Here is a 17,609-nt window from a genome sequence, read left to right as displayed (position 1 = left end):
ACCTAATGGGCTTGCTAAGGATTTTTTAGAGCTTCAATCAATGTTAGAAGCAGGTGATGAAATAAAAAAATCAGATTGTCACAATTTTTTAGCAATGTAATGGATACATTCATCACATACCACAGAAAGAGAAAGAAGACATTAACCTATGCTTAACCCTCTGGTAGCTTGGCACAAAAGCAGTCAGGCTTAACTTAAAGGCAATGTGTGAAGTATTTATGCAGCACCTGAAACAGTAATAAAGTGAGAAGAGACCACAAGAACAATCCCATGCCAATTTAGATGAAAAGGTTTAAAATAATTTATTTGAAACCAAAATGCCAAAAGTCCAATCACTAGAATTGGAGATGTACAAATTCAATACGGTAAGTTAAAATTGTGCCTAGATGCACAAAGCGCAACTGTGGTTATCTGGTCATCGGGGCAAAGTCACAAGTGAGGCCAACCATGATGGAGCATGGGCCGAGTGTGGGGACTAGGTTAGTCCCACTGAACAAAGTACCTTAAATCCAGGTTGCGGAGCAATGGGAGATCCATTATCATTTTTGCTTTATGCAGCGGTTCTTCTGAGGAAGCTGCGGGCTGCGATGCAGAGTGGTGTGTCATCATGAAGGATGCCATCGATATGAGGCAAGCAATACAAAGGCATGCGTCGAGGCTGCATCATGTCGCAGTGGTTCCCATGAAGCTGTGGGCTGTGTTGCAAGGTCCTGCATTGGGGTTGGAGTCGCGCATTAGTAGTGCCAATGCAACTGAAAGGAGATGCATTATCAGAGGACCACAACTGGGCTAGTACAGCACCTTTAGCCCCACCTCCAAGGGTCCAAAACTGGGGTGGCACAACTTGGGGGTAGGAATCTCAGCAAGCAGAGTCCACGTGCTGGGTTCAAGGAGCTGGGTGTCTTTTCTGTCCCGAGGCTCTGATCAGGAGGCCAGCAAAACTAGCCCTTGGAGTCACTGTGGGGGGCCTGAGTTCAAGATGCAGGTCCAGTTCTTCTCACTCAGGCAGCAGTGCAGCGGAGTAGTAGTCCTTCTTGCAGAGCAGCACAACAGTCCTTCTGAGTCATACACAGGCACAGAGGTGTACTAAAGAGTTGTGTCAGAGGGTTCATTATTTAGGAGAAGGTTCTAGAGGCGTCCCCATACAGGTTCATGGAAGTCCTTGTCTCCCTGCCATGGCCCCAGCTTGTCGTGGGTCACAAAAGTCTACTGTCAACCCCTTGGGGAGTGTGCTTAGGAAGACCCTTTGTGATGTGCATGTGTGGTAGGTGACTGCTCCTCCCCCTCACCGAGTCAGAGATGGCCCATTTTGTCAACATCTATTCCTCCTTTGTCTTACTGTCTGGGAGCAATAAACAGAGAACCACTACCAGCAACACATAGGCCCTCATTCTGACCTTGGCGGTCGGCGGAGAGGCGGCGGTCGGACCGCGAACAGACCGGCGGTATTAAAAATGGCATTCTGACCCTGGCGGGAACCGCCAACACAGCCCGCCAACTTAACACTCCGACCGCCACAGCGGTACAAACAAACAGCGCGGCGGTTCCCGCCAACAGCCCGGCGGCAGACAAAGTACCGCCCACCCTATTACGACCCACCAATCTGCCACCTTTTCCGGGGCGGGAGCACCGCCGATAAGAACACGGCGGAAACAGACTACGAACGGGAAAACGCTCACCTCTACGCACTCCACGCGAGATTCCGGCAGTATGGAGCCAGAGTTACAGGTCATCCCCGCACTCCTATTCCTCCTCATATACCAGGAGCACGCCCGGCGGCGCGGAAGACATCGGTGAGTACTGCACCTACGACACAGGGGAGGGAAAAGATTACCGGCACACACCCACCCACCCACACCCACTACAACACACACATCAATGCATTCCCACAGATCACTGTCACAACCCACAAACCACCCCCCTCCGAAATAATGCAAAGACCAAAAGAAGAGATCATAAACGGCCAGATATATTGAAATATGGACACCAGTAATCCAAATAAATAAATAAACTATGTACAAAATATATACAGCTACTAAATGTAGTCCAACCACTGTCCGTGGATCACAGGGGTCCTGTGCAAAGGGGCAAGGCCCAGTCCCACGACAAGAACTCCACGGAGAGAACACTGCAGGGGCATCAGAAAGAAAATAGGACAGGCACCTCAGGGGGAAGGGAAGGGGGGGCACCTCAGCCACTTGAGTACACGACGCCAGATCCACGAGGGGACTCCATGACCACTGGCCCATCCTGGGGAGTGCAAAGCCACAGTCCATACAGTCCATACAGTGGGTGGCCTGCCCACTGGGCCATCCTGGGGAGAGCAAAGCCACAGTCCATACAGTCCATACAGTGGGTGGCCTGCCCACTGGGCCATCCTGGGGAGAGCAAAGCCACAGTCCATACAGTCCATACAGTGGGTGGCCTGCCCACTGGGCCATCCTGGGGAGAGCAAAGCCACAGTCCATACAGTCCATACAGTGGGTGGCCTGCCCACTGGGCCATCCTGGGGAGAGCAAAGCCACAGTCCATACAGTCCATACAGTGGGTGGCCTGCCCACTGGGCCATCCTGGGGAGAGCAAAGCCACAGTCCATACAGTCCATAACAGACCCCACTGCCACTGGAGGAGGCAAGTTGGCCAGAGGACATCCTGCAGCCCTGCCCGAGATAGATCCTGCCCTGCCACGTCTGCCAAAAGGCCAGCGGTTCTTGCCCTGAAGGGCCCAGTTCAGCGGTTCTTGAGACGGCGGGGCCCAGTTCAGCGGTTCTTGCCTTGAAGGGCCCAGTTCAGCGGTTCTTGAGACGGCGGGGCCCAGTTCAGCGGTTCTTGCCTTGAAGGGCCCAGTTCAGCGGTTCTTGAGACGGCGGGGCCCAGTTCAGCGGTTCTTGCCTTGAAGGGCCCAGTTCAGCGGTTCTTGCCTTGAAGGGCCCAGTTCAGCGGTTCTTGAGACGGCGGGGCCCAGTTCAGCGGTTCTTGCCTTGAAGGGCCCAGTTCAGCGGTTCTTGAGACGGCGGGGCCCAGTTCAGCGGTTCTGGAGACGGCGGGGCCCAGTTCAGCGGTTCTTGCCTTGAAGGGCCCAGTTCAGCGGTTCTTGAGACGGCGGGGCCCAGTTCAGCGGTTCTTGCCTTGAAGGGCCCAGTTCAGCGGTTCTTGAGACGGCGGGGCCCAGTTCAGCGGTTCTGGAGACGGCGGGGCCCAGTTCAGCGGTTCTTGCCTTGAAGGGCCCAGTTCAGCGGTTCTTGAGACGGCGGGGCCCAGTTCAGCGGTTCTTGCCTTGAAGGGCCCAGTTCAGCGGTTCTTGAGACGGTGGGGCCCAGTTCAGCGGTTCTGGAGACGGCGGGGCCCAGTTCAGCGGTTCTTGAGACGGCGGGGCCCAGTTCAGCGGTTCTTGCCTTGAAGGGCCCAGTTCAGCGGTTCTTGAGACGGCGGGGCCCAGTTCAGCGGTTCTGGAGACGGCGGGGCCCAGTTCAGCGGTTCTTGCCTTGAAGGGCCCAGTTCAGCGGTTCTTGAGACGGCGGGGCCCAGTTCAGCGGTTCTGGAGACGGCGGGGCCCAGTTCAGCGGTTCTTGCCTTGAAGGGCCCAGTTCAGCGGTTCTTGAGACGGCGGGGCCCATTTCAGCGGTTCTTGCCTTGAAGGGCCCAGTTCAGCGGTTCTTGAGACGGCGGGGCCCAGTTCAGCGGTTCTGGAGACGGCGGGGCCCAGTTCAGCGGTTCTTGCCTTGAAGGGCCCAGTTCAGCGGTTCTTGAGACGGCGGGGCCCAGTTCAGCGGTTCTTGCCTTGAAGGGCCCAGTTCAGCGGTTCTTGAGACGGCGGGGCCCAGTTCAGCGGTTCTTGCCTTGAAGGGCCCAGTTCAGCGGTTCTTGAGACGGCGGGGCCCAGTTCAGCGGTTCTTGCCTTGAAGGGCCCAGTTCAGCGGTTCTTGCCTTGAAGGGCCCAGTTCAGCGGTTCTTGAGACGGCGGGGCCCAGTTCAGCAGTTCTTGCCTTGAAGGGCCCAGTTCAGCGGTTCTTGAGACGGCGGGGCCCAGTTCAGCGGTTCTGGAGACGGCGGGGCCCAGTTCAGCGGTTCTTGCCTTGAAGGGCCCAGTTCAGCGGTTCTTGAGACGGCGGGGCCCAGTTCAGCGGTTCTTGCCTTGAAGGGCCCAGTTCAGCGGTTCTTGAGACGGCGGGCCCAGTTCAGCGGTTCTGGAGACGGCGGGGCCCAGTTCAGCGGTTCTTGCCTTGAAGGGCCCAGTTCAGCGGTTCTTGAGACGGCGGGGCCCAGTTCAGCGGTTCTTGCCTTGAAGGGCCCAGTTCAGCGGTTCTTGAGACGGCGGGGCCCAGTTCAGCGGTTCTGGAGATGGCGGGGCCCAGTTCAGCGGTTCTTGAGACGGCGGGGCCCAGTTCAGCGGTTCTTGCCTTGAAGGGCCCAGTTCAGCGGTTCTTGAGACGGCGGGGCCCAGTTCAGCGGTTCTGGAGACGGCGGGGCCCAGTTCAGCGCTTCTTGCCTTGAAGGGCCCAGTTCAGCGGTTCTTGAGACGGCGGACGGTCTATGGCCAACTGCTAATTGCCTGGTGGTGCCCTCCTGGGCAGCGGGGATGGTGCTCCTTCACTGCCCACCTGGGCTGTGGGTGGTGGGGCCCTCCTGGCCAGCTGGGCTGGGTCCTCCCTGGGCAGCGGCTATGGGGGTGGTGGGCTCTCCCGGGGCAGCTGTGCCGGTTCCTCCCGGGGCAGCGGCTATGGGGGTTGTGGGCTCCTCCTGGGCAGCAGGCCTGCTGCCTGACCTCTCCAACTTGCTGCCCTTGCCCTCCTTAGTCGTCGGCCTGTGGCCCTTGCCTCCCTTTGGAGCTGTGGCTGGTGACTGTCTCTGGGTGGTGTCCGGGGGGGATGTAGAAGGCGGGCTCCTGCGGCGCCCCTTCCGCCTTCTGCTCCTCTTCCCAGGGGGTGGGCTGGCTGTCCCCTTGCTGCTGGGCGAAGATCCAGACATGCGGGCTGGCGGGCTCCAATACCCCTGCACCCTTGTCAAGGGGGCTGCAGGGCTGGTGGTGGCTGAGGTGCTCTTCTTACCCCGACGAGAAGGAGGGGGGGGCTCAGGGTCAGGAAAGAAGTTAGTAGTGGCGAGGAAGAGCTTCTTGGGACAATGGAGAGTGGTAGGTACAGTGGGAATGGGAGTGGAGGGAGAGGATGTGGTTGTAGGTGAGTCACGTTTGCTGTCTTTGGGTGCAGGTGCAGGAGGGATAGGCTGTCGTGAGGTGGATGGCTGTTGGGTGGGTGGGTGGCTGCGTTTGTGTGGTGTGGAAGAGGGGGTGACCGACACAGTGGGAGAGGACACAGGGGACGTGTAAATGGCAGTGGGGATGGTGACTGCACGTGTGCGGACTGGAGTGGAGGGTGTGCTGGTGATGGAAACACTGGCTGATGGTGAGGTGAATGGAGGTGTGAGTGTAGACGTCACAGGGAGGGAGGAGGGAGACGAGGAGGTGGGGGTCACAGAGGTGGTAGTGACTGTTGGCATGTCTGCATCGGAATGTTGCGTGTGTGAATGTCTGGGTGATCTGTGGTGCTTATGTTTGGATGAGCTTCTCTTGGGTGTTGAGGTGTGTGCAGGCTGGTCTGATGGTGTGGGTGGGACAGGCAGAGGAACAGGAGACTGGGAGGAGGGAGTTAGTAGAGGCAGGCAGGAGACAGGGACAATGGCTGCCGTCAGTGCTGAGGCCAGAGCCTGGAACGATCGCTGATGGGCAGCCTGACCCGAATGAATGCCCTCCAGGTACGCATTGCTGCGATGAACCTCCCTCTCCACCCCCTGGATGGCATTCAAAAGGGTAGTCTGCCCAACAATGAGCGTTCGGAGGAGGTCAATGACCTCCTCACTGAGGGCAGCGGAGGTAACAGGGGCAGGGCCTGAGGTGCCTGGGGCGAAGGAGATGCCCGGCTTCCTGGCAGAGCGGGCACGGGGCGAACGCGGAGGGGCTGCTGGGAGGGCGGAGATGGTGCGCTGGGTGGCGGCTGTACCTGTAATGGCGGGGGGCACGGATGGTGCCACCCCCGCAAGGGAGCCCCCTTCCGAGGACGTGTCCGTGTCGCTGCAGGCTCCAGTCGTCCCCGTCGTGGAGCTCCCCTCGCCCTCCGTCTCACTGGTCCAGTCTGACTCTGTGGCATGGCCCTCCTGGGCCATGTGAGATGCAGCTCCCTCCTGCCCCGATGCCACTTCTCCTCCGCCTGATGATGCTGATGCACACAAGCACAGAAAGACAAACAAAAAGGGGGGGGGAGAGAGAAATAAAGGGATATTGAGTACATGGATCTCCGGTACAGTTAGCGGACATGACAGACACAGATGCCCCCTGCACTAAGTTGCGCACTTGGGGTCCGCTACGCATTCCGTGGAACATGCCCTACACGCCTAGAGTTGTCAACTGCACCCATGGATGACACGGCCCAGGGATGGCTGTACTGACACACTACTGAGGGTGGTGGCTGGGGACACAGGGGCTTACGGGGGTGCCCAGCCTACAGATATCGCCCTGGCCTAGGGGGACCCACAGCCCTCCTCCCCCACCCAGACACCTCCACTGCACGACAACAGAGTAGATGATGCTTGTACTCACCCCCTTGTGTCTGCTGTGCTGCCCTCACGCGCCCATCCAAATCAGGGTAGGCCACCGCCAGGATCCGGAACATCAGGGGGCTCAGTTGACGGCAGGCACCCCGCCTACGTTGGGAGGCCATCCCCAGCAGAGACTCGGCGGTCTTCTTGGTCCCGCGGCGGATGTCCTCCCACCTCTTGCGGCAGTGGGTGCCCCGTCGATGGTGGACCCCCAGGCCCCGGACTTCCTTGGCGATGGCATGCCAAATCCCGATCTTCTCATGGGCGCGGACCTATGTGACACGTACAGGGAGGGAGAAATACCACGTTCAAGTTACTCAGCATTTTCCTTTCCAGTGGCCCAACGCCCCCCATCCCCGCCAGGCCCCCCGCCAGGCCCCCCGCCATGCCCAACATGCCCCCCATCCCCGCCAGGCCCCCCGCCATGCCCAACATGCCCCCCGTCCCCGCCAGGCCCCCCGCCAGCCCCAACATGCACCCCATCCCCGCCAGGCCCCCCGCCAGGCCCCCCGCCATGGCCAACATGCCCCCCATCCCCGCCAGGCCCCCCGCCAGCCCCAACATGCCCCCCATCCCCGCCAGGCCCCCAAGCCAGCCAGTGGCCCCAAATCCAGATAGAATTAAACTCACTTGTTGGTCTGGAGGACCGTAGAGTAGCGCATACTGGGGGAGGACCCCATCCACAAGTTTCTCCAACTCCTCTCCAGTGAAGGCAGGGGCCCTTTCCCCAGTCGCAGCAGCCATTGTCCCTTCCAGACCGAGGTCACAGCAACACTTGCAGTATAGGTCCTCTCCTGTGAAAGTTCAAGTCGCAAGTGGATAAGTAGATAGAAAATGGCGGTCACGTCCGCGGCGGTGCGTACCGCGGCGGTGCGTCCCGCCACCGCCGGCGCCCTTCGCCATTGGTTCCTGAAACCCATAGGCTTCAATGTTAACCAATGCGGCTTCGCGCCGCGGTCTTGGCCCGCCGCCCGCCGCGGTGTGCCACGCCAGCGCATTGACCTCACATCCCATTGTCACACTTCACAGGTCAGGCAGCCGCCATTTCCAGGGCCCACATGGCTCAATTTCAACTGCGTCACACAGGCCTAGGCCTTGCATAGCCACTCATACACGCCATTCACTGCATAGAGAATCGTATACTGTGCTAGCTGTGAGTACGTACCTGTGGGTTGCCTGACTGTGTGCTTCATGTTGTCCTTCCTAGGCACCGTCCGCTGGGTTGGGCGAGGAGACGGATGAATCCTCCCGTGTACCGACCGCTGGTGGACCTGTCGACAATGGAAGAACGCCACATTATCCTGACCTACCGTCTTAACCGTGCCACTATCCATGAACTGTGTGCCCGGCTGGAGCCCGACCTGATGTCCCCCATCCGCCAACCCACAGGGATTCCCCCTCTGGTGCAGGTCATGTCAGTACTCCATTTCTTGGCAAGTGGGTCATTTCAGACAACCGTGGGAATTGCTTCTGGGATGTCTCAGCCCATGTTTTCAAAGGTGTTATCCAGAGTGTTGTCTGCCCTGATGAAATCCGTGAGGAACTACATCATTTTCCCTGAGGTGGGCGAACTGGCTACAGTGAAGGGTGATTTCTACGCCCTTGGACATATTCCCAACGTAATTGGTGCCATTGATGGGACCCATGTGGCTTTGGTTCCCCCAAGAGACAGGGAGCAGGTGTACAGGAACAGAAAAAGTTACCATTCAATGAACATCCAGGTGGTGTGTTTGGCTGACCAGTACATCTCGCATGTAAATGCCAAATTCCCAGGGTCAGTGCATGACGCCTACATCCTCAGGAATAGCAGCATCCCTTACGTGATGGAACAGCTACAGAGACACCGTGTATGGCTAGTGGGGGACTCTGGGTACCCCAACCTGTCGTGGCTACTGACCCCAGTAAGGAATCCCCGGACCAGGGCAGAGGAACGGTACAATGAGGCCCATGGGCGTACTAGGAGGGTGATCGAACGCACCTTTGGCCTCCTAAAGGCCAGGTTTCGCTGCCTGCATATGACCGGTGGATCCCTAATGTACTCACCTAAGAAGGTGTGTCACATCATCGTGGCCTGCTGCATGCTTCACAACCTGGCTTTGCGCCGCCAGGTGCCTTTCCTGCAGGAGGATGGTCGAGACGGTGGTGTTGTGGCAGCGGTGGAACCTGAGGAGAGTGACGAGGAGGAAGACGACGGGGCTGAAACAGACAACAGGGACAGAATCATTGAACAGTACTTCCAATAGGACACAGGTAACATTTCAAAGATAATTTAGTAAAAGTTAACTACTCTGCAGCATCTCTGCTGCCTGTCTATTTGCCCCAGTGTATGATGACTGAGTTGTGGCTTTTCCCTCCCTATTTCAGATCTGGGGTCCCCACTACGAGTCCTGTGCTTCGTTTCCCCATGGACTACAGCTTTGTGGCAGCTGTTTGTTGACTTCACCATGTACAAGGACATATTTGCACTGTCATGTCAATTACAATCTATTGAAATCACAGCCAGACTCCTGATATTTTGGTGCAAAATAGGTGTTTATTGAAGTGCTCAAAATGGGATGGGTGGTTTCAAGTGGGTGGGGGCTATGGTGAAGGAATGTCCATGGCAGAGTCCAGAGTAACAGTCACACAGGTGCATTGTCCAGAGGCCTGTGGAGAGATGGAGCATGGGCAGTTCGAGGATGGACAGGGTGACAATGTGGGACAGTGGGATGACATCAGGTGGTATCCATTGCTGGCGGGGGTCTTGACATCCTACTCTGTCTTGCGAGATCTCAGGGCCCTCTTGCGGGGTGGTTCTTCTCCTGCAGGAGGTGGGGGTCTGGTGGGCTGCTGCTGTGCGGGGGCCTCCTGTCCACTAGCGCCGGCGGAGGTGGATGGCTGTTCTTGGTCCCGGCTAGTGGCAGGGGCCCTTGGGTGTTGTTCAGTGTCCGCCCTGCTGTTTACGAGGTCCTGCAGCAGCCCTACCATGGTAACCAGGGTGGTGTTGATGGCTCTGATGTCCTCCCTGTACCCCCGATAGTGTTCCTCCTGCAGCACCTGGATCTCCTGGAACCGGGCCAGTACCGTCGCCATCGTCTCCTGGGAGCGGTTGTATGCTCCCATGATGGTGGTGAGGACCTCGTGGAGAGTGGGTTCCCTGGGCCTCTCCTCCCCCCCCTGTCGCACAGCTGCCCGCCGAGTTGCCCTGTTTCCCTGGGCCTCTGCCCCCTGGCCGGTGTGCCCACTACCACTGCCCCCAGGTCCCTGTTGTTGTTGGGGTGGTGGGTTATCCTGGGTGCCCTGTAGTGGTAGACACACCGCAGATTGACGCGCCCTGGAGACAGAGGCATGGGCCCGCTGGGTGGGAGCTGTGCTGGTGTTCCCAGAGGGGTTAGGGTCTATAGTGGCCTGTGCCTGTGTGAGGGGAACCGACTGTCCAGAGGTCCCCGATGGTCCGGGCTGGTCATCGGTGTCCAGATCGACAGAGCTGCTGTCATCGCTGACGGCCTCTTGGGTGGGGGGTGTGGATAATTCTGGCCCCTCCGCCGCGGTGTGTTGACGGTCGGGTCCTGCAGGGGTATAGAGGTATGGTTATAGTTTCAATGTGTGGCATATGGGTGTATCTGTGGGTTCCCGTGTCCCCAAGTGCTGGCATTCGTGTGTGGGGGCTTTGGTGAGGGTGGCTTGTGGGGGGGATGTGTATATGCATTGGGCATGCTTTGGTGATGGGTGTCCATGCTTAGTGGACGCATGCAGGCCTAGGTTTTGGGATGTGTGGGTTGTGATGGTGAGACATTGGCGGGGAATAGGTGTGCTGGGGGTGGGGGTGAGGATGGTGGTGGGGGTGAGGATGGTGGTGGGGGTGAGGGTGGGGGTGAGGATGGTGGTGGGGGTGAGGGTGGGGGTGAGGATGGGGGTGGGGGTGAGGGTGGGGTTCGAGGATGGGGGTGAGGGTTGGGGTCTGATTTGGCATGCAGGTGGGGGGGAAGCAGTATTGAAGCTTCAACTTACCAGTATCCATTCCTCCGCCGACTCCTGCGAGGCCGTCAGGATGCAGGATGTTCAAGACTTCCTCCTCCCATGATGTGAATTGTGGGGGTTGAGGTGGGGGTCCTCCGCCAGTCTTCTGCACGGCGATGTTGTGCCTGGATACCATGGAACGCACCTTCCCCCGTAGGTCGTTCCATCGCTTCCTGATGTCTTCCCGATTTCTGGGGTGCTGTCCCACTGCGTTCACCCTGTCGACAATCCTCTGCCATAGCTCCGTCCTCCGGGCAATGCTGGTGTATTGGACCTGTGTGCCGAACAGCTGGGGCTCTACACGAACGATTTCCTCCACCATAACCCTGAGTTCTTCGTCTGTGAAGCGGGGTTGTCTTTGGGGTGCCATGGGGTGGTGTGTATGATGTGTGGGGTGGAGTATGTGTATTTAAGTGAGTTGAGTGTGGTGGTGTGTGTTGTTTTGTGTGTGGATAGTGTGTGGGTGATGGTGGTGAGTGGCTGTGGCTGTTATGTTTTGGATGCTGGTGTCTCGCTCTTGCCTTCTTTACGATTTTGTAAGCGTAGGGGTTTGTGGGTGATGTGGGTGGGTGTTTTATATTGTATTGTGTGTGTGGGAGTGGTGTGTGTATGTGTATCAGGTGTGTGGGATTCAAATCGTCCAATGTGGGTGAGTTTTGTTCGTTGGTGGGTATTCTGACCGCGCCGGTGTGTCCCGCCAATGGAATACCGCGTTTGAATGACCGCCGCGTGGATTCGTGGGTCGTAATGGGATGGGCGTATTTCTGGTGGCGTGGCGGTGGAGGTTTGGTCACCTCCACCTTTCCGCCGACCGCTGGTCTGGCGGTCTGTTGTGGCGGTCGGTTTTTCGGAGGTTTGCCTTCTGCGGGTCAGAATGACCGTGGCGGGTTTCCGCGACCGCGGCGGGATTATGGAGGATTTCTGACCGGCGGTAGGCGCCTTTTACCGCCGAGGTCAGAATGACCACCATAGTCATGTGATCCAGGGTAAAGGCTGCAGGCACCAAATGGTTAGAACAATCAAATGCCAACATTTTCTAAAATTAGTATTTTCAGAATTGTGACTTAAAATCTGACTTTACCATTCAAGAGGGTTTTAAAGTGCACTTCTTTAGACAGTAAACTCGACATTCTTACTTGTTCCAAATTGAAGATTAGCTCTTATTAAATGTAATATGGTAACCCAATGTTATCCTATGGAAGAGGTAGACCTTGCAGTAGTGAAAAATAAAGGTAAGAGTTTTTCACTATCAGGACAAGGGAAAGTTAGAAATACTTGTCTAACTTTTTAAATAAACTGGACCGTGTCTTCTGGGCTGTTTAGGTCCTACCCTAGGGTGACTTTATATAGTATAAAGGAAGGTTTAATCCTGACAAAAGGCTTATTTTGACAGGTCGAAATGGTATTTTAAACTGCACACACAGGCAGCAATGGCAGCCCAGAGACATGTATAAAGGGCTACTTACATGGGTGGCACAATCAGCGTTGCAGGCCCAATACTAGTATTTAACTTACAGGACCTGGGTAAATGTAGTACTATTTTGCTAAGGAGGCTATGAGAAATAAAGTGTTAATCTGACTGAGAGACAAGGATGGCCAAGGCAAGACCTCACTAAGTTAGATTAACTGAAAAAACGGCATGGAATATCTAGAGAATAGACATAGTCTACAGAGATGGCCGTTTAAATAAGGCTTGCTGGCACAATAATATGCTGTGAAGTCAAGCCTCATCCTGAAAATATTTTTTGAGGTTTACTCAAGAGCTGTCTTAACTGGACAAGAGTTGTCAGCGATAGTACTTGTAAGTAAAATAGCTCACAGATTGTAAAGCCAGTTTGTAAATATAATACTGATTATATTTGATATATCCAGAGTTAAATCTCCTTCTTCTGACATTAGCCTTTTTAATTCCTGTCAACTCAACCCTGGTACCCCCATTTGATAACTTACTTTTAATAATATACCATGCTTTGCAACATTTTCCTATTATGTCGTCCTTTTACCTTTTCGTTTTCTTGCCAGTACCCCTCCTTGTTTTTTTAAGCCCTTTGCTGGTCTTTGGGCTAGATCCTCTGCATACAAATACCAAAGAAATGTAATTCATTATTTTATTTATGAATAACTGACAAGCCGAAGTTCACATAGCCAAAGCTTTTTCAACAAAATTGCAAACTTGTTGAATGAATGCTAACTAAACTGCAAAGCGAGATTGAAACTATGGCAAAATTACGTATAATTACACAAAACCCAAATGCCTCATTTCATGCTGCATATTAGTGACAAATGACTCCTTGCATCAATTTGGCACGAGGGTGCATTTAAACAAAAGCAACAGGAACAGTCGTCGCTTGTGTTCTGTCACTGTGCATTCACCATAATTTTGCACTCACAGTACATTTTTACAACCAGTGGCATGTAATTACGTGAAGTGACGTAATAGCATAGCTTTTGGTAATCCCGCATAACAAGAATAATGTCTGAAGCCCGAAAGTGCATGAATTATGGCAATTTAAATTTCGCCCAAGCCTAATAAACTTAAAAAGAGCCCTGAAAAAACACGAGACCTTGTTTTTAAGCTATCTACCCACGCACTGCTGGATCTGCTTCTCGGATTTACCACCGTCAGGATTCTGAAACAGCATAAGCACGACAGAAAAGACCAAACAACTTATAAAATAAAATGCAATTAATTATTTGGGAATATGATTAGTTGTTAAGACAGCTCTTCATTTTAGGAGGTTGTGATCACATTTTTTTAAAAGAATAAAAACATGCTCAACTCCGAGATTTAGGGCCTCATTACTCGGGGCAGCAAATTGTGGGTGGAAATTGCTCACCCAGTAATAATATTTTGCATGGAGTGTGGTAAATATTTGGTCTGCGGTGTGCCCTCAGTTCTGAGTTTGACACCTCTTAGGCCCTGGTTACAAGTTTATGTGTTGTTTATCACACCTTATAACGAACAATACCATGGGGTATCCATCATGCACCCAAATCCGAATGATACGCTAAATACCATATGCTTTTCTTCTGTGAAATTTAACGAAGGTTAATGTATTTAATGCAATTGAAAATTATCAAGTGTTTCAAATCTCTATCAACCTTGCAATTCTGACCTGTGCATAAACAGGGGTTTGTGCTCGGGTCAGAATATATCGACCAGCTCTTAATCAGGGCCTAAATGGGAATTTATGTGTATATTTTGGAGCAGATTTACAAGAAAGTGATGCTTCGGTCCTGATGCACCACTTTTCTTTTCTCCCCCTACTGGCACCTAACGACACCATGGTTGTGCCATATTTATAATTGAATGCACCATGATGGTCGTTAGCACAATAGTGTCAACATTTTTTATGCTATTGTGGTGCTTTACTGCCCTAGTGTCAAAATCTTTGACTCTAGTGCAGCAAAGCACAAGGAGCCCATAGGTTAATATTGGTGCTGCATTTTAACGCTTGGCTTGAGCAGGCATTAAAAATGACTGAAAAAATGGAGCAGTGAAATGTAAAATTCACAGTGCTATTTTTTTGGGCCTCTCTGCGTGGGAACAACCCCCTTGCATACATTTTGACTGGGTAAGGGGTTACAAAATGGAGCACTGCATGCATTGAGCCACTTTGTAAATATGGCATGAGAGAATGACCTACTTAGCTCTGCCTTAGCGTAAAAAAAAAATAACGGTAAGGTAATGCTAAGAGACGTTAGGGGCTTGTGAATCTGCCCATTTTTATGAAGTCACCAATTCTTCACTGGCTATTACGATTTGCAGCACTTTTTAACTGCCGCAAAACCCAAGGGCAAAGTCCTCATCAAGCGCAATGTGCGCACAACTTCTTATACCATATCAGGCACAAATGCTTGTTTGCCCTTGAAACAGAGTTAACTGCCCTTTGTAATCAGGGCATTAGTATGTTATGGTTTGAGAAGTAAGAGTAACTTCTGTGCAGCTTTTTCAATTTGTATGTTTCACTATATTTCTTCTCTCTTCGCAGCTGAGCGTACGAACCCCAGACCGTGGGGAAACGCCCTCAGTGTACTGTGATGCCAAGCTGGTGGCCGTGATGTACCAATCTGTCAAGCAGCAGCTGTTTAAAGCCTTTCAGAAAGCAGGACTGGGCACCTGGGTGAAGAAGCCCCCAGAGCAAGATCAGTTTTTACTCTCTGTATAAACCAACGAACAACTTTGCTACATGGCCGGTCAAATGCAAATGGGAATGGACAAGACCTGTTTGTGAACTCACAGAACGGAGGCAGTGCCAGTTTCCGAACAGTAAAATTGAGCAAATGTCAACTTTAACTTTTAAATATCTTTTTCAGATTAAAAAATGCACTAAGCTAACCATAGGAAAATATTTTAAAATTAGTATATTGTCTAATTTAGCCATACCATACCTATTCCAGTCCAGCAAATTGTGCAATTTGTAAAGGAGAATCCCTTACCGACTTATAAAGTGGAATAACGGTTAAGAAAGTACCTAAAGTAAACAGCATGCAAAGTAGCAGTGTGTTCCCAAAAACTCCGAAATTTATATTTGCTTGTTCGTGCCCCTTAAAATTATGCTTAAAATAATTGCACGGGAGGATTGTCAGCATCTTCATATTTTTCCATATCCGAGGCATGATGAGGTCACAATTTTATTTTTGCTTCGTATCTCTGTCTCTCAAGGGGTTGTATCATGATGGGCTGAATTGACTAAGGCAGAACAGAGCGCCCGTTTTTAGGCGCCAGGGGAATTCATTCAACCCAATATTAAAGACAGCAGAGCTCAGCCACAGAAAGAACCACAGAAAAAGACAAAGCTCATTTACTGTTTCGTAACTGTAGTTTCAGAAAATCAAGTCCTAACTCGGAGAAAGATCAGGTTAAATTAATTCACTTTACCCACTGTAAGTGCGTAACAACAGGTGCTGGGCTCTACGCTGAGCCAGCACAGCCCATCACCATAGAGCTCTGTCCAAGCATTGCTGCATTGAATTACTGTTTGTGTACCACTCGCACAGCAGTCACAGCTTTTCCTATGAGGAATGTCCATCTGATCCTCCAGTAAGATTCTTTGGCCGGTCCTTTCAACAAGAGGTCACCTCTGCAAATTCTGATCTTCTCCACTTTATGTTCTACTTATATTTCTTACTCCGTACTCACAGCTGCATAGTACTTCCCACCTCATAAGACTAGTCAATGCATACTTTTTGTAGGTAGTTTCAAGTGGTGGTAGGTAGTGGGCACTGACACTCATACTTGGGGGTCTAGGGCTTATTTTTCTTCATCCTTTTACCCAGTGCAGGAGATAGAAAAGGAGAAAGGGGGGAAAAAGACAATAAAACTGACAAAGGGACAGAGTGATGAAAGAGAACCTGCAAAGTGAGTTAAAGAGAGAGAATTTATGGTAGTAGAATAAGAGGTCTCCGTTGGAATCAAAATAAACCTTATATATGGCAGCACCATCCGCAGGCTCCTCGAAAAAGACTTTGGGATGCCTCAACAGATATTTCTACACATTAAACACTGAGGGCCTGATTTAGACTTTGGCTGAGGGGTTACTCTGTCACAACGGTTTTGGATATCCTGTCTGCTGAAATCTAAATCCCATTCATAACAGTGACAGATTTAAATTTCGGTGGATGGGATATCTGTCACCCTTGTGACAGAGTAACCCCTTTGCTGATATCTTCCTCAGGCCTTCAGTCTAGTACAGACACTGGACCTTCTAGCAACACATTCTAAATATGAGGAGGCCTCACTCATACGCATATCATTTGATCATTGTGAAGTTTTCTTTGTGCAACCCAAAGTTTTCCCAGATCTGGTCCATGTCTTGAAATAATTTTTAGAAATCTTGGGGGCACTGACTTAGACAATCACTGGATTACTTTCCTTATAAGGGATCCTTTCCCAAGGGGGTCAGAGTAGAGTTGCATTAAGTTGCAAAACCTGTTGACTCCATACTGTAAGATACCATGCCTCGTGTTTGCATAGATTCAACTCTTGCGGCATCTTAACTCTGAATAACAGATATCTATTTTTACCTAACTTAATGGTGATCACGTATGCACATTTTATATTTTTTGGAGTTTTTCAAAGTGAAGTGCAAAGTTTTATAGTAAGAGGAGCATTTTCAATGTCCTTTGCAACAGCAGAAAATTTGTCCTGCTGAGGCAAACGGAAGGTCAAGGCAGAAGGTGACCTGCTGCATCTGGGTGGTAGTCCACCTTTTCCCATTGTAGGCCCTCATAAATGGGCAAAATTGTGACTCAAGTAGCTTCCTCCAGCTTCTGCTGCCCGGACCATGCCCCACATCACTATCATCTGATCTGTCTGCTGGCTGCCAGAAAGACGCACACAGTATCCACTTACCCCTTACGTTCTCCCTCGTGCTCCCCTAATACAAGGAAAATATTTGCAGTGGTTGCCTTTGTCATTTCATGGCACATGACATCTCAACATTGGTCTGCATGCTTCAAAAACGTGGTGCTCCAGTTGGCCAGGAAACGGTGCCCACTTGACAAAGTGAAGGCTTTGTTGAAACATTTGCCCATTCCTAATTCTTAGCAAGGACTAACACTGATTCTGTTTTCTTTTTAGTTACTTCAATTTTTTTTTTTAAATATCCCACCTGTTTAAAAGAACATCCCCCTGAAGTAAATCTTTGATAAAATCCACACTGGAGCAGAGATCAAAGCTGATGCAATTAGACACTCTTTCATTTGAACCCGTGTATGTGACTTATGCAGTGAAACAATTACCATTGTCTTTCATTGGCCTTATTATTATGAGGAATAAACGTTTGTGAGCTGTGGTACTTCACTATCGAAATATATTCTTCCAACTATTCAAGGGTTACCACATTACGTCCTGCCACTGTTTCAGTATTCATTTTACAAAACCTTTAGATCTGCTTTTAGCCCAATTTGCAAAAAGTGTCCCCAGTAGCATGATATGGTAAAACTCATTGAATACAATAACTTTCATGAGGACCCAGAAAATAATTGTTGATAGACTGTATTATTGACAGTATGGA

General features: G+C 51.9%; 1 protein-coding gene across 1 annotated transcript in view; it reads left to right on the top strand.

The window, feature by feature from the left end:
• ADARB2 (adenosine deaminase RNA specific B2 (inactive)) overlaps window positions 1-15,882 on the top strand; it is a 1,180,343-nt gene extending 1,164,461 nt beyond the window's left edge. Inside the window, exon 10 of the mRNA XM_069211196.1 lies at window positions 14,583-15,882. Within this exon, the coding sequence (XP_069067297.1) occupies window positions 14,583-14,759 (177 nt within the window). The 3' untranslated portion in view covers window positions 14,760-15,882. The remainder of the gene's footprint in view (window positions 1-14,582) is intronic.
• The last annotated feature ends 1,727 nt before the right edge of the window (window positions 15,883-17,609 follow it).

The sequence above is a fragment of the Pleurodeles waltl genome, chromosome 10 (assembly GCF_031143425.1).
Source record: "Pleurodeles waltl isolate 20211129_DDA chromosome 10, aPleWal1.hap1.20221129, whole genome shotgun sequence".
Lineage (NCBI taxonomy): Eukaryota > Metazoa > Chordata > Amphibia > Caudata > Salamandridae > Pleurodeles > Pleurodeles waltl.
The sequence above is the reverse complement of the archived record's forward strand: the minus strand, read 5'-3'. Positions and strand labels throughout refer to the sequence as shown.